Source organism: Diachasma alloeum, unplaced genomic scaffold (genome assembly GCF_001412515.2).
Source record: "Diachasma alloeum isolate Michigan unplaced genomic scaffold, Dall2.0 Dall_scaffold_00194, whole genome shotgun sequence".
In the NCBI taxonomy this organism is placed as follows: domain Eukaryota; kingdom Metazoa; phylum Arthropoda; class Insecta; order Hymenoptera; family Braconidae; genus Diachasma; species Diachasma alloeum.
Genome location: NW_021680359.1, coordinates 978,520 through 995,330, shown reverse-complemented (window position 1 = coordinate 995,330; position 16,811 = coordinate 978,520). Strand labels below are relative to the sequence as shown.

At 38.0% G+C, this 16,811-nt stretch overlaps 2 protein-coding genes across 2 annotated transcripts; one reads left to right on the top strand and one right to left on the bottom strand.

Moving 5' to 3' along the window:
* Positions 1-3,398: 3,398 nt before the first annotated feature.
* LOC107048550 (cell wall adhesin EAP1) lies at positions 3,399-7,632 on the top strand. The gene is made up of 2 exons (XM_015271768.2): positions 3,399-3,960; positions 6,278-7,632. The coding sequence occupies exons 1-2, from the start codon at positions 3,505-3,507 to the stop codon at positions 7,466-7,468; spliced, it is 1,647 nt and encodes a 548-aa protein (XP_015127254.1). The 5' UTR covers positions 3,399-3,504; the 3' UTR covers positions 7,469-7,632.
* On the bottom strand, positions 7,527-13,864 carry LOC107048551. The gene is made up of 5 exons (XM_015271769.1): positions 12,807-13,864; positions 10,230-10,376; positions 10,007-10,141; positions 9,743-9,932; positions 7,527-8,728 (listed from the first exon to the last, which is right to left on the bottom strand). The coding sequence occupies exons 2-5, from the start codon at positions 10,343-10,345 to the stop codon at positions 8,021-8,023; spliced, it is 1,149 nt and encodes a 382-aa protein (XP_015127255.1). The 5' UTR covers positions 10,346-10,376; positions 12,807-13,864; the 3' UTR covers positions 7,527-8,020.
* Between the last annotated feature and the right edge of the window lie 2,947 nt (positions 13,865-16,811).

Sequence of the window (16,811 nt, the reverse complement as noted above, 5' to 3'; positions counted from 1 at the left end):
TCCACCATCTCATCTCTTCTCCATCTGTTTCGCTTCCACATATGCCTCTCTCACAAATTCGATGTTAACTCATTTATTTTTTCACGCTGAAACAATGTGTAAACTCGTTTATCGCTTTTATTTATTTTAATGAAGTCATTACAACGTCTATTGACATTCTTATGCTCCCCACTCTCTTTATCGTAATATCCATGAAATGCCTCATAATATTGGCTTAGTGTGGTATAGAGATAAAGTTGAGGCCCGAGTAGCGTAGAATTTACTTCTCGGATTTTCAAGGACTTGATGCATGTTTAATTTGTAGAACTGTCGTAAGGTATATCCCTAGAACACACGTTTTTCTTAAGGTTGTCCACATCTTTGTTATAGATAATGTTTATAATAGGCCCCAGCTATTGAAAAAAATTATAAATAGCAGTACTACAAAGTTTAGGAGATAGTAAATAATGAAATGCGGGCTTCTAACACGCGAGGTATCAGCCAAACGGGGGTTATGGGTCCTCCCGAACGCGATTTTTCCATCTTATGAGAAAACGGTTCTTACAATGTTTTTAAAAATCTAATCTGTGATTGATTGATAAATTTCGAATACGGTGATTTTTTTTTCAATTTTGTACTACACAGCTTCTGCGATATTCAACTCTAAAACATAGAAATTTCGTGAAAGGATTCGTTATTTGATTCCACCAATTAATTAACAACTAATTTTTTATTTGATTCAAATTGTTATGGTTGCCTGCATCAACAACATATGAGGATAGAAAAACTCAATAATTTATGAGAATGCAATAAATTAAGTTATTTATCATTTTTTTCCGGAAATCCATAGGAACTAATTGTTGGGTCCGATTGTCTCAGGATATACCTTAAGGATATCCAAGCACTTTGGCCATTTTTTTTTCCAGTGAAATGCTTTTCTGCTTTTATAGTCAAATATCAGAGCTTTCATTTGAGCCCCATTTGACCTTAGGTTTCCGAACATTCTACAATCATTTTATTATTTGAACTTTGCCGGTCTACAGTTTAATCTCGATATTGAACCGTTAAAAAACATTATAAAAATATAAAGAAAGAATTAGAAAATTTACTTTTGGGGAAAGTTTGATCAAATAATTAAAAAATTACAATTTTTTTAGTTACAAGCATTTTCTATAAATAATTAATAAACAGTCAATTTTTTACCATAAAAATCGTTCGTTCGGAATCGTAAAAAATTTATTCCTATTCACAACTTTACGAGAAATCGATTTCATATGCCTCAAAAAATTATTTTAATCTAATTATGTCTAAAGAATTTCAATTATTCATTTATGAACAACGAATGTTGAAAAACTTTATAATTTTGTGCACAATGTAACTTCAATTACGCTGATTATTCATGATTTTTTTCAAATTTCTCACGCAATTTAAGGATATCTAAGTACTTTGGCTATTTTTTCTCCAGTGAAATGCTTTTCTACTTTTGTAGTCAAATATCAGAGCTTTCATTTGAGCCCCATTTGACCCTAGGTTTTCGAACATTTTACAATGATTTTTTTAGTCAAACTTTATAGGTCTAAGTTTCAATCTCGATACTGAACCGTTAGAAAACATCTTAAAAATCCAAAGAAAAAATTAGAAAGCTTACTTTTGGAGAAAGTTTGATGAAGGAATTTAAAAATTGCAATTTTGTTTAATTACCAGCATTTTCTATAAGTAATTCAAAAACAATCAATTTTCTACCGTAAAAATCATTTGTTCGGAATCGTATCACATTTATTCATATTCAGATATTTGACCAGAAATCGATTCCATAGCTAAAAAAATAAGGTTTCCAAAAGTCTAAACAATTTCAATTAGTTATTTATAAACTACGAATGTTAAAAAAACAATAATTCTGTCCAAAAAGTACTTTTAATGACGCTGAATATTCATGCTTTTTTTAAAAATTTTCTCACGCAATTTAATTGACAAATTTGATAGTTGAAAATGGTTAAATGTATAGTGCGGTCTATACCAAACTGTAAAAGATACTTGGATATCCTTAATGCATTAAAATTCATTCGCTCTAAAAAAATCGTATTTTATTTTGGTCATCGTCGTTTGACCCAAACCCACACCGGGAGAGCTGTGTTACTTTCGCAAGACAAGAGGACGGGGATATGCCACTTGAGCGACTTCCAAACATGACCAGATCGTGTCCAGGTCTGCTACTCTGTACGTGGATATTTTCAATGATGACGCAGGTCTTAATCCTTGATTTTAAATCGTTTTCAGAATCGAGAACACTCAAACACAGCTCCCCCTCCCTCCCTCTACCAGTCCTTCATTCTTTTCGTCTGTTGAAATTGTTGGAATGAAATTTTGAACAGGAATTTTTTTGTAGGATCATAAAATGATCATTAAGAGGTTCAGGTAGCGGGGGGTATTGAAAGATATTTCACCGATGAAGAGGTAATGCTCGAGCATTGTCGCCGGCAGTAGATTCTCGTCTCGATCCGTCCGGTCGGCCTACAGTAAGGGGATTACCTGGCGCAGGTAAGACAGACAATGCCGGCGGCGGCCGTCAAGCATCCCAACCGGCTTACCCGAATACATTAGGAAAACCTCTGTTACTCCCCACTTCCCCCTCCCCCACACTCCAGCCTCAAAAATTTCATTTCAAATCCATCCCCCTTGGAAATTATTGGGCCTCTCATTGGCTCGGACATGCTTCTAGTTTTCCTATAGATAGGCAGGCGCACCCCGGAAGGTCACAGTTTTCCTCAAGTTGTCAATGGTGTAGAACCTCGAGAAGAATCCAACACCATGGAGTTTTACTTTATTTTTCTCTTTATTTTGGTGAGCACTTATGCTCTGGACGTGAGAGATACTCCCGCGGACGGAGCAAATAATGCGGGACAAAATGATAATCGGGAAAATATCAAGTGGCGTCAGTCTGTTTGTGTTATTTATGAACAAGTTCTCGCTTCGATGATTAATCGGCCATCAAAACTGAATCGTGAACCAGTGCAATTCAACCGCGAAGACAACAGATCTCAAGGTACGGAAAATGATCAATCACCCGTCCGGTTGATAAGTCCGATGGTCTTCGAGAGTCTCAGCGTGCGGAGACACGCCTGGACAAATCCTGGTGACAGTGAAAACCTGAGAAATCACACCCTGGTGTTAAAAAACTTAAATATTTTTGGGCCTAAGAGCAATGCTTTGTTCTGGGGTAAGCGCGAGGGACAGAACCTCGTGATAACTCCGGCGACCTCTTGGTATAGAGAGTTCAAAAAAGAGCCGACGAAAATCGTGGATTCCCCGGTGATTGTCACTCTCTTCACGGATGTCCGTTATCTTGGTGACGAATATCCGATTTGCACAAATTACGAAGAAATAAAAACCGGTGCGTCCCAGGGGAACATTACTATATATAAGGCCCGATCAGCTCATGATAAACGAAGCTTGTTCACTTTACCTCTGTTGTCCCGTGTGTCTCCTGTCAACTACGAAACTAGACAATGGACACCCGCATTCAAGATGTTCAGAAAAAGAGAGGCTGATGCTAAATTTGATGGTGAACGTGGAGACGCAATGCGGAATTCCGCGTTTATGGTGAATGTTGCGGAGAAACAGGAGCTGCATGACATTTCTTACAAGTCCAACAATAACTTCTCTAACAGGCCCACCCTGGACACTGTGAAATCAATTCAAAGCGAGGAGAATTTCGGGGCCCAGACCGCCCCTGCACCATCTGCACAGGGACTCGACGAAAAGAATTTTCAGGTCACATCTGGACTCTTCCAGAAATTTTTCCCAAATTCCTCACCGCAGCTGTTGAAAATAGATTACCAAGGTCCTGTAATCTACAAACTCGGAGTGGCCTCGAAAGGGCCTCAACAAACGTCGAGCCCCCCTGGAGAGAACCAGCTGTCCCCGGTGTTCGATTACTTCCTCAAGTATCGAGAGACAAAACCTTATGGTGAACAACATAACGTAAGTTTTTCTCCTTCAAATCGTTATAAATGAATGATAGAAATTTTCAATACTTCAGAAACTTCATTTTGATTGGAATAAAAACAAGCTCGAATAGAATTTTGAATATGAACATTTTTTTGGAGTTTCGCAAAAATATTTTTTTTAATGGAAAATTGATTATAGTCAGGTGTTTTCGCACATAGCTGATGTAGCTTCGTGGCTTTAGAATTTTTTCATCACTTGTGTGTAAAGTGAAATTTTACGCACGCTCCACGTGCAAAACTTTTCACACGTTGTGATGAAAAAAGAGTTCCATACTCGTGTTTTTTGACCAAAAAACACTTTTATGCACTCGTATTGAAACATATTATTTTGACACTACTATTACATTCACCTCGTGTCGAAAAGTGCTTTTTCGTTTACTTGTAAACGACAAAAGCGCAGTTCGACCACTCGTTAAACGTAATATTACTGTGAACAAATATTGTTCAACACATGTGAGACGGGAATTTTCAGCTCGTGTTATCGGCAGCCCTCGACTTCACCTCGGGCCGCCCCGATGTGATTTCATGAACATTTAGTAGACCGAATTTGTTCAGCCAAATTTATTAGAATTGTATTGTATACACGAAGTCAATTTTTTTTATCTTTAGTTTTTTTGCAAAATTTTGTGTTTTAAAAGACGTAGTAAAATTTTTACTTTAGCTATTTCTTCTACAGTGAAATACTTTTCTACTTTTGTAGTTAACCCTTTGCTTCGTCTAGCGGTACCCCACTTTTCCCCGATTTGCAGTGGTGTGCCTGCGCCAGCATGCTTCTCTTATGGCGCACTAATACTGGGACGGACTCCCCATTCCTGTCACAGCGAGACAATTCGAGACTTACGCGAAGCAATGGGTTAAACGTCAGAGCTTGCATAGGAGCCCCATTTGATCCTAAATTTTCGAACATTTTACAATGATTTGATTATTTAAACTTTGCAGGTCTGAATTTAAATCTCGATATTGAATCGTTAAAAAACATTTTTTTAATATAAAAAAAATTAGAAAGTTTACTTTTGAAAGAAGTTTCATTAAATAATTTAAAAATTACAATTTTTGAAAATTAGGAGCATTTTCAATAAATAACTTATGAACAATCTATTTTCCACCATGAAAATTATTTATTCGGAATCCGGAATATTTTTTTTGAGTAGAACGGTGCGATCTAACCATTTAAAGTCTTGATCATCAACGCAATATACCCTAACCGGGTCGAAGCGATGTAAAATAACGATAAAAAGAAATATTCAGAACTTTGCCAGGAATCGATTTCATGTATGAAAAAATAAGGTTTCCGAAAGTTTAAACAACTTCAATTATCTGTTTATAAACAACGAATGTTAAAAAAACAATCATTCTGGGCAAAATGCAATTTGAATGACGCTGAATATTCATGATTTTTTTTCAAATTTTTATCACGCAATTTAATTGACACATTTGATGATTTTGTGTAGTGTGTACAAAACTATAAAAGATCCTTGGATATCCTTATGACAGGACTGACGTATGAGATTTGATGGAACGACCTGTATATATTCTTAAGGGGAGACTACTATGAGTTTTTAAAGTGGCGGGCTGTTGGAACGAGATTTCTCATACATTGAAGATCAATTATATGTCTAAAAATGAATAATTATTCCAAAAGGATTAATTGTTTATTGTTCGTTTACCCCGCAGACGCTTAAAATGTTAAAGATAGTCCAGGGCCTCCAATTTTTGAGCTACAGAGGTTTATTTTTTTTCAAAATTTATGAAAAAATGTGTGCTATAACACTTACGAATTAGTTTTTTGAAATTCAACTCTTACACAGCTAATTTCGTTTTGTTTAATATAAAAATTTGCACCATTCATATAAAATGAGCAATTATCCTTAAAATATTGAAATGATATTCTCGATTCTTTCAATAGTACATTACATGCCCGAGCCTTGGAAAACAGATCACCATCCCCCACGTGCAAGATTGCCTTCCGAGCCGAAGGCGAGGATGGCAAGCACATGGAGGAGGGTGATATGTTTTCCATGGGGCGGTGTGTATATTAACTTTCGTGTTGAGGGACAGGGCGCTGCGCGCCACGAAATTGGCGTTTTTCAGGTCCCGTGACACGAAAAAACATTTTCCGGGTATTTGAGCTACTCGGCTTAATTTTTTTTTCGCATGAACGAATTGTTTCACCGCGTATTCTTCATTTTAGCTTATTCGTTGTACTTGGATTTCGCCCGATCAGAGTTCAATATACACTCAATTTCATTTATTGTAGGTACATAATATTAATAACTTTTTTATTTCAACAGGTCATCAAATGTCCAGTCTCCGGCGCGCAATCATCAACAACTGATTCCTCCAGTGAAGTGGGCGGATGCTATACAAAACCAGAAGCTCCAATTTCTTCCGGAATAGTCCAAGCCCCTACGGGGGTTCAATCAGCTGAAGCTAATACTGAAAAGTCAGAGACTCCATCGACCGCAGCTACTGAAGTACCAGAAGTTCAATCAACGGCAGCAAAAGAAGATGGGCCCTCAACTGAAAATACTGGAATAACAAACGAACCATCAACTGAAACTACTGGAATATCAGTTGAAGATCCATCAAGTGAAGCTACTGTACCACCAGAAGCTCCATCAACAGAAGCTACTGAAGTATTAAAAACTCCATCCACTGAAGCTACCGAAATACCCATAGAAGATCTATCAACTGAAGCTACTGGACCACTAGAAGGTCAGTTAACTGAAGCGACTCAAATACCAGAAGATCCATCAACTGAAGCTACCGAAATCTCAGAAGATCTATCAACTATAGCTAGTGAAACACCAGAAGATCAATCAACTGAAGCTACTGAAATATCAGAAGGTCCATCAACTGAAGTAACTGCAGTACCAGTATCTTTATCCCTTGAAGTTTTTCAAACACCAGAAGATTCCTCAACTGAAGCTACCGAAATACCAGAAGACTCATCAACCGAAACTCTTTCAGCAGACGAAACCTGGACAACTGCAGCTGCTCTATCAGAAATTGAACCATCACCAACAGAGGCAACTGATGTGACTGAACCTAATGAACAATTCACTACTGAGGACCAACAGGGCGTCAATCTCACGGACGAAGTGCTTTTCACCGATGTTAAAGATAAAAATAATTCCCCAGTTTCTGAAGAAACAGAAGAAGTTTTTGACACAAGATCTGCTAATGATACGAAAAAATCTCAATTAGAATTTGAGACTATCAGTTCTAACGACAACGTGGAAGTTGAATCAAATGCCGAGGTGCCACAGCCAGAATTATTAGAATCTCTTCCAGACACAGACCCACGACAGGCATCAAAAGCTATTGCTGATGCAATCAATGCTTACGAAGCTGACGGTTCTCCAAATGCAGTGGAGAGGCTGCAAGACATCCTAGAAGCCACTGTAAATATCACAGGAGATGTCGAAGATCCCGACGAAGCCGCACTTGATACGGATGAGGACGCAGAGGATGACGTCTAGTCTATTATTTTGAAAAATGAAAAAGAGCGAAAAATCGAATAATAAATAATAAAAAAAATCAAACTTGTAATATGCTTTATTGCCTTCGCATAATTCACAATGTTTTTCTAGCAAATAATGATGAGAGTGCGTATAGAGAGCTTTTTTTTTCTGTGATTCGACATGATTATATGGAAATAAACTATTTGCAGTGGTTACATGAGCCTTTGACCTACTAATATTCATTAATATACTACAAAGAATTTACTATATCCTTATATTTAACAGAGAGAAGCACTTGTCTCTTGTCAATGTGATTATTCGTGTGTAATCACAAAGAATTGACTATAATAAAAAAAATAGTAGACATGCCTTACGTATACGTATCACAATATTTCTCGGCAACACGCCAAACATCGAGAGGAATTTTCCGAGCCTTCAGTAAGATAATTCATAAATTATTTTTCCTCTTTTATCTCTCGATTTGAAGTCCATAAAATTGACTTGATTATTCTTTTTATCCTTCAAACTGCCGTAAAACTTCAGTTCAAAATTATGTTTTCCATATTCTTTTTATTCTTTAACATGACCCGGTGATCGTGCCTCAAGTCGCCTTCTGAATTCCGATACTTTCCAGTGATTGTAGGGTATTGCTTTGTTGTAAGGGAACTCATCACCCTCGTTTATCACTTCCCTTTTCCACATCTTCGATTCTGGCAAGTCCTCGCGGTTCTTGACCCACATGAGCAACTGCTCGAGTTTCAGTGGGTCATAGGGAATAGCTTCATCGTACGGAAAGTATTTTGGTACTTCCACTGGATGATGACGCCTCTCCTCCGATTCGTGGAGAAGATTTTTGTGCTTCTCAGGGTCGAAGGGAATGGCTTGAGAATAGGGGAATTCACCCCCGTGTCTTGTATACTCATCAGTCCCCAGTGAGTCCTTTGGTAGATGGAGGAGCCGTCTGATCTGCACGAGATCGTAAGGAATCGCCCGAGCATATGGGAACTCGTACTCTGGAAGAGAGGCCTCGAAAAATTGACGACCACTCCTTGTAGATTTCTTCAATCCCTCACTAGAGTCGATGTCATTCCTCCTCCTGTAATGTTTAGACTTGAAGAGGGAAGGAAGGATCGATGAAACGCCCATCGTTTCCATCATCTCGGCGTCCATTGTTTTCTCGTGTTTGCGATTTTTCTTCAAATTTTCCAAATTTAATTTCTTCTTCCTACGAGAAACCTTGGTTGAAGTCTCCTTGTCGAGGTTCAAGTCTTGTCTGCTCTATTTTTTAAAAAAACAAAAAAAAATTCAATGGTTGAATGAAAAACAAATGCTTGAGTGGAATAATAGAAAAAACTAGGGGGCTATGCCCCCTGCTCGCTCCGCTCGCTAACCCCTCTATGACCCCCATGATTCTTATTCTGACCCTCGTGACCCTCATTATACCCCTCGCGAGCTTTATTGTGACCCTTCACTTCTGACCCATAATTTTGGAGTCTTAATTTCGAGCACCAAATTTTCATCACCAAAAGTCGATTTGGATGTTTACAATATAGAGAGATATTAAGACCCTTATTTTGACCCTTGTAACCCTTAGTTTCTGACCCCCATGCCCTTTATTTTGACCCTTAATCAAATCTTTGTGATCCTTAATCTGACCCTTATGACCCTCATCGTGATTCTCATTATACCCCTAGCGACCCTTCATTTCTGACCCTTAATTTGGGAGTCGTAATTTTGAGCACCAAATTTTCATCACCAAACGTCGATTTGGTTTTTTACAATAATAGAGAGATACTGAGACCCTTATTTTGACCCTTATGACCCTTAGTTTTTAACCCACATGACCTTTATCTGGACTCTTAATCAGACCTTTGTGATCCTAAATCTGACCCTTGTGACCCCCATTTGAATCCTTAATCTGACACTCATTATAACCCTTGTGCACTTTATTTTAACCTTAGTGACCCTTGACTTCTGACCCTTGGTTTTTGACCACTATGTTCCTTATTTAGACCCTTACTCTGACCTGTGTCATCCTTAATCTGAGCCCTGTTACCCTTATTCGGGCCCTTAATCCGACCCTTGTGACCCTTAATCTCACCCACATAACCCTTAAACTGTCTCTTGTAGCCCCTATTTGGACCCGTATTCTGACCCTCATGACCCTTATTCTTATCCACATAGCCCTTATTCCGACCCTCATGGCCCTTAATTTCGGAGTCTGAATTTCAAGTACTAAATTTTTATCACCAGAAGTCGCTGTAGATTTTTAGAATATAGAGAAATACTTACAATCACAGGATTATACATCTTCTCCTGAAGAACCCCTGTGGATTTATACAGCTGTGCGGCTTCGACTTCCGGAAAAATGAGTGGCGCCGTAGGCGGGTCACCGGAGATGACGAATGGAAAAAGCCTTCTGACCTCCACAACACGGCCAACAGTGTCTTCAGTCTTGCATATTGGCAATGTGAATGGCAATCTAAACGAACCCCACATTTTTATTACAACACTTCACTTCCGTGTTTGTTTACTAGTAATGCAAAATACTCTTACCTTCTAGGAACACAGCCCTCGAGTTTATAAATGACAACAGTACCATCGGGAGCCTGATACAGACTTTCCATCACAGCACCATTACTAATCCTCGTTTTTTTCTCCAAATCACCCCTGACAGGAGCCCTCTGCATCCTTCACAATCGAATCAAATCCAAACATTACATCACTTCCCCACTAGGCAATGAAAATTCTGAACAATAAATAAAAAACTGGCCGTTACCTTTCAAAATTGCAAGGCTGGAGATCAGGATTGTCCTCAAGACAGACGTAACTCGCTTCAGCTTTGGAGCCACATATCATAGCTATCAGCAGAAATCCAAGCAGAGTGTGTCTCATGATTTGTACTGATTTCCAGTAACCCAGGTGTCTGAAATACAACAATAATTTTCGTTGTTATCCTCGATAAAGATACACGCCGAGTTGGAGTGAGCTCAACGAGTCGTCAGAAGCTCGCTGATGACTGGGAGGCTGGAGACCCTAGCCAGCCCTTAAAAAGCCTAGAGCGAGGCGTTGCAGAGATTGTAGTGATGTGTTTTGCCCCACCCTCACTTCTCTGACTCGTGACCGCGACCGTATCCGGGGGCCAGCGGGCCTCTGTAGTGACTCTCACGAGGACTCATCAGAGATGTCCCAGAATAAGTACAAAAAATCATGAAATGGTGGAAAATGGGAAAAAGGATTGATTTACTTGATCAATCGATCAATACTTTTAGTGGATTTTTTGCCTCCGAATTGCATCGTTCAAATTGGTGTTTTGGGTTTTTTGTGTTATATCGACCCATTATGATCCAAAAAATCCCAAAATTCAATTTTTAGATCGTGTCCGTACGTATGTATGTGGTAAAGTTTTTCTTCAATTGTTCGGTAATGAATGGACGGAATTGAATCTTTTTCTTTTTAAATGTAGGTATTGTTGAGCCGCATCGATCGCTCAATTAAAATTTACTTCATCGATTAGTTTGTTTAACTTTTGATTTTTTTCGAAAATCGGTTGTCTGACGATAACTAAAAAAAATGTTCTGAATTGATTGAATGATGACTTTAAACATTTGTTGTTTGGATGTTCCTTTGGCTGAGTTCGGAGCTGAAGACGTCCATCGTTACTGTGATTTATTCGAAAATTAAAAAAAAATTTGTATTTCTTGAAAATTTGAATTCCGGGGATAACTTTGAATACTGTGCTTCAAATGAATTCAATCATAGCTTGAAATGTTTGTTATGATGCCATTAAGCCGAAGTTGAAAGATGATTGCGATAGCTATATTGGCTGATTTGATTTTTATGATGATTGTTGAAAATTTTGAATTTTTCAGGAATTTACCTGAAAGTGAGCTTTCTGATGATTTCTTCAAATGTGATTTCCAAATCCATTTAATTATTTATGAATAACATTTTCCCATTTTATCATTCAACTAAGTTGAAAACCTGACAAAATTAGGTGGAAGGAAATCTTATTCGATTTAATAAAATGAAATGAAGAATGAATTCTACATGATAGAAGGAAATAATATGCAAAAGAAACAATTTTTATCAAAAATAACAATACCATATACAATACAAGAGCAACTTTCCACTTGTTTACAGTTAAAATACCTCGGAATTTTACAAAGAGATCTCTGTATCAAGCATTGAAATCCCTGATGGGGGCAGGTGATGCAGATGATGATAAATAACAATCACTCAATGGCAGAAAACAAAACGTGAGAAATAATGACTACTATGTGTGAACAACCACGTGGAGGGTACGATGTATTTTTGTACAAAAATACTCGTAATCAGGGTTGAGGCTCCCGATAAAGACAGTACCGTGGTCTCTAAAGATAACTTCTAATGTCCATAATGGGTTATCTCATAAGACCTATCGTGTAAAAAGGAAAGATCATAGATAACAAATTCTCAACAAAACATCGTAAACAACATGAATTTGTATCACTTAGAGATTCTCCCGGCTATCAACATTGAAATGAAATCAAGTAATCCATCCGCAATTGATATTATGAGCCTTTTCCCACCTTTATTAATACCGGTTTTCGCGTCTTGCGGGACAGATATTGCGTGGATGTATAATTAGATTCTATTTACGGAATATCTTTAAATAGACCAAACTCCAGTAAACAAACTCTCTGTGGTTTTTCCCTCCTTTTTTCGCTTCCTTTTTCCATTTATTATTTTCTTTTTTACTTGATAAACAAACTCGTTTTGGCATTCCAGGAGGTGCGGAACGACCGCGAGGCGACCTTTGCGCGAAGGCCGAAGGAAAACGAGCGACAAAGTGGGAGGAAAAAGAAATGAAATAAAATGTCAAAAAAAAAAGAATAAACATGAAAAAATAAAATACGATAAAAAGAGAAATTGTTGGAGAGAAAATGAAGACTGGTATTATTTTAAAACCGTGAGGGGGATATTCCTCGAATAACAATCGTGTTTACCCCGTGATTGCGAGTGTAATGTCTGGCCGAACGGGATTTTGCGAGATTGTGGGGAAAACGGTATACGGGGATATGGACTAAGTGGCGCTACATGATAACAATTGGCATTGGATAGAGGCAAACAAATGACCCGGTGGTTTTATTGCTAATAAAACAATTGATGATTGATTGCAACTACTCCACCTCAATTAGGGTCGAGTGATTATGCCTCAACTGATAGACTCAGACGATCCATACGATTGAATTTATCATGAAACAATGGTATATTTATTTTTAGAGTATCGAGTGGTCCAGTGAAATCATACTCCACTCCAAAGTATACCTATTATCAAACAAAAGCACTCTAATTAAGCATCAGACATACTCACCGAAATATATCAATTGGTCAGCGGTATTTTCCCCTACTTGACCACCTCCAAGCTGACCCTCAAACGACCCTCGAATGTCGCGTCACCTCACACGATGCCTTGGCATTCATCCAACGTGAAGGAGCATGGACAAGAGGACTCTATGAACTATTACCGATGACCCAGATGAGAGGGCTCTTCTCTTCGCCAAATTTCTTTTTAATCCGCGAGCTGATTTGATTTTTTTCCCCTCGTAACTGACGCTTAGGCTTTCACCTCAACTTCTGACGCTGGTTGGAACTACTGTATTCTTGTTTTTTCCAACGTTCAAACATGTACACGCGAAATCGATCGTGAGACTTGAGCCCGGCGCCATGAATGCTCGGGTCGTCTACTAGTCAGCCCTGGACAGGTGGCTTAGAGGGGGATGGTAAATGGGCTTTTTACCTATGTATGTGTAACAAATACTTGTACGTGTGTGTTGCCAAATGATAAGGAGAGCGTTCTCATGATATTATTTTTCGTGGTTGGTATTACATTCTCAAAGAGAGCGAGAGAGAGAGAGAGAGCGAAAGAGAGAGAGAGAGAGAGAGAGAGAGAGAGAGAGAGAGAGAGAGAGAGAGAGAGAGAGAGAGAGAGAGAGAGAGAGAAAGGAAAAAATACTAGTGTAAAGAGAGGTTGGGGAGGGGGTGGGTTTACAAGAGGTGACTGAACGAAGGGACGAGGGTGGGTAGTTGGTTAACTTGATGTTTTTCGCGTGTGAGTGAGACAGGCGAATTTCCCTGGCTTTCCGGGGGGGAGGGGAGGGGTAGGAGGTAATTTTGTCTTGTTGAGGAAGACGTGAAAAACGAAAAGATTGGGTGGAAAATAAGAAATGAGGCAGCCGACACGCACACTCGAGTGACAACAAAAACCAACTGGCAATTTCCGTCTGGTATGAGTACGTGTGTACACGTATGTTACAATGATATGTCAACACGAGAGGGTGATCCTTTTTTTGCACCAGAACTACTTGATGCTATCACTCCCGCTTTATCCACTACTCTCGCTGCGGCTACTCTCGACTCTAATAAGTCTCATGGACCCAGATCACCGCGCATTTATATGCTCCTGTCTACCCCCTGTGTGTGTCTCATCCCCAGCTGAAGAAAGACTGATGTACGAGGTAGTCGCGGATGTACTGACGATATAGCGAATGAAGATTCAATTGTCTTTGGTCATGTATTTGTTTTGATAATGGGAATATAAATACGGAGGAATTAAACGATACAGGGTTTCGAAATTGGAGTTCCGTCACGAGCATCGGTGAGGTTTTTTCGTTTTTAAGTCTTCATATGATCGATAAAGTTGATCAATACCTGCATGGGTTATCAGAGAATTCGCGTGGCGGAAATTTTTCCCTCCTCTCTGCCACATGCCACATCTCATAGAATAATCCCTGAATGGTAGATAAATGCGATAACCCAATGTCACGATGACAGACATCTCAAAAATCTCAGTCATGATTATTTCATTATCGAAGCTACACTATTGAAAATTTTCGTCTGAATTTTCCGTGCCAAATTCCGGAAATTTTTGTCGTGTTCAAGTTCCACTAATATTTCAGGCAATCTTGTCATTGAAATATCAAATATTCGATTGATTTTCTGTTGAAATGATCTGGAAATCAATAAATTAGTTGATTTTACAGTTCAATTATTCTGTGACAATTCAGAAAAATCAGGAAAATTCAGGTAAAAATTGAAAATTCATGACATTTTATTTCTGAATATTCATGTTCCACTGAAAATTCAATGAAGTTGTGAAATTTCCATCTCTCTCCCACTGAAAACTCATGAATTTCCGTGAATTCTACTTAAGGAGAGATTCCTATGAGTTTTAAAAGTCACGGGCTTTTGGAATTGCAATTTCTCATACATTGAAGTTCGATTATATATGTCTAAAAAGAAATAATTAGTGCAAAAAAATCAATTGTTCATTGTTCGTTCGCCGCACAGACGCTTAAAATGATAAAAATAGGCCAGGGTTTCCAAGTTTTGAGCTACAGAGGTTTCTTTTTTTTCAAAATTTTTGAAAAAATGTGTACAATAACAATTACGAATTAGTTCTTTGAAATTCAACCCCTACGCACCTAATTTCGTTATTTTTTTTTATAAAAAAAATGCACTATGTAAAATAACCCAATAAATCTTTTTGAAAGAATCGAGAATATATTTGAACTATTTTAAGGATAAATTTTCTGCCTATTTTACATGAATGACATAATTTTTTTTTAATAAAACGAAATTAGCTGGGTAGGAATCGAATGTAAAAAAATTGATTCGTAATTATTATGGAACACATTTTTTCAAAAATTTTGAAAAACAAGAAATCTCTGTAGCTCAAAAATTGGAGGCCCTGGACTATCTTTAACATTTTAAGCGTCTGCGGGGTAAACGAACAATAAACAATTAATTTTTTTGCACTAACTATTCGTTTTTAGACATATATAATCAATCTTCAATGCATGAAAAATCTCCCAAAAAAACATACGTTTTTGCCAACAAACAAAACAAGTACGTGCCTTGGAATTGATTTGCTGAAAAAAATCATATAATCAATCTTCAATGTATGAGAAATCTCACTCCAATCGCCGGCGACTTTTAAAACACATAGTAGTCTCCCCTTAAAACTTGAAATTTTATAACCATTTTTTCCTTAAATTCCATTCAATGTCACTCTCATGAGATTTACAATGATATCTTCCATGAAATTTCAAAAAATTTCCAACTGTGTAAGCTTTTTATTAATGAAATGCCAATGATGCTTATCGAGTCGTCAGGTCGAGTGTACTTGCACCCACTGACATGCACTGATGCATACGGTACGCACACTCCATTGTATTCCATGAATACATACTTCCTCATTCCTCATGGAAGAGAAATGGGAATTGAAGTAACACTCTTACTTTTATCTTCATTGAGTGTTAGAAAAAAAAGAGAAAATCAAGAATAGAATTCCTGAAGGTTTCTCAACCGATAAGAGGAGATAATTTTCATCACCGCATGGTGTTTATTTCTTGACTGTCGGGAAAAAAAGTCTTTCGACTAGACAAGATAAAAATGACAAAAATTGTACTCTGAGGAAAGTGAGAGATGATTAACAAGCGAAGTAGAACTTGTACAACAACACAAACAGAATATTTAACCCCGGAGACCCGAAGAGGCACAGTGGCAACCCCAGTAGTGGGCGCCATCCGCATCCCATATCAATTCCTATCCACACGATCACTGCTGGTCCACGTGCGGTTTATTCTCATCAAAACGTTATCCACCACAATTCGTTCCGGGATCATACTGTCTAATCTTAAACGGTAAACCCCTTCGCTCTCGAATCGAAAGGAGTTCATCTCATATTGCCTTATCAGCGCTGGGTATACCAATTTATTCTCTTTCGACAAACTTTGAACATCTACACGTGTAGTTGGCAGTTTTCTTCTCAACACTAAAATTAGATTGTTCCAGTGAAGTCGACTATCAGAATCACTCATTGATTCGAATAAATATTAGTTATTTTATGGCAGCCTTGACAGTTCTCCACGGATGTCTGCATGTCTCGGGATCTTTTCACCTCGTTTGATAAACTCTTGGGACACTCTGGGCTATAACGGATAAATAAAACTGTCGGATTTTTACGTGCTAATGTCCACAGGGGGGAAAGAATTATATCTCACTTATTTTTATTTTTCAATCGACCAACACTTCTTCATTTAATCAGTCGAAACTAATCAGCAGAGAAAATTGGCGGTCAGTGGATACAAATACACACTGTTGGAAAATTTCTCGTGAAATTTTAAGGAAAAAATCTTGAAAGCATCAACAAGCACTGACTCACGTAAAATTCCCGTATATGTATATTATTACTGGCGAATCAGTGCATTTCTGGAAAATTTAATAAAAATGCTGTTTTCAAGAGCATATTACTTGAATTTTCTAGATTTTTCGTAACTTTCATGGAATGATTGAACCGAAATGTTCACTTTCTATT

Coding starts and splice junctions, on each gene's coding strand:
- LOC107048550 (XM_015271768.2), top strand. CDS start 3,505: ATGTTCAGAAAAAGAGAGGCTGATGCTAAATTTGATGGTGAACGTGGA. Junction 3,961..6,277: donor CTTATGGTGAACAACATAAC/GTAAGTTTTTCT, acceptor TTATTTCAACAG/GTCATCAAATGTCCAGTCTC.
- LOC107048551 (XM_015271769.1), bottom strand. CDS start 10,345: ATGAGACACACTCTGCTTGGATTTCTGCTGATAGCTATGATATGTGGC. Junction 10,142..10,229: donor CAGCCTTGCAATTTTGAAAG/GTAACGGCCAGT, acceptor TCGATTGTGAAG/GATGCAGAGGGCTCCTGTCA. Junction 9,933..10,006: donor GAGGGCTGTGTTCCTAGAAG/GTAAGAGTATTT, acceptor GGGTTCGTTTAG/ATTGCCATTCACATTGCCAA.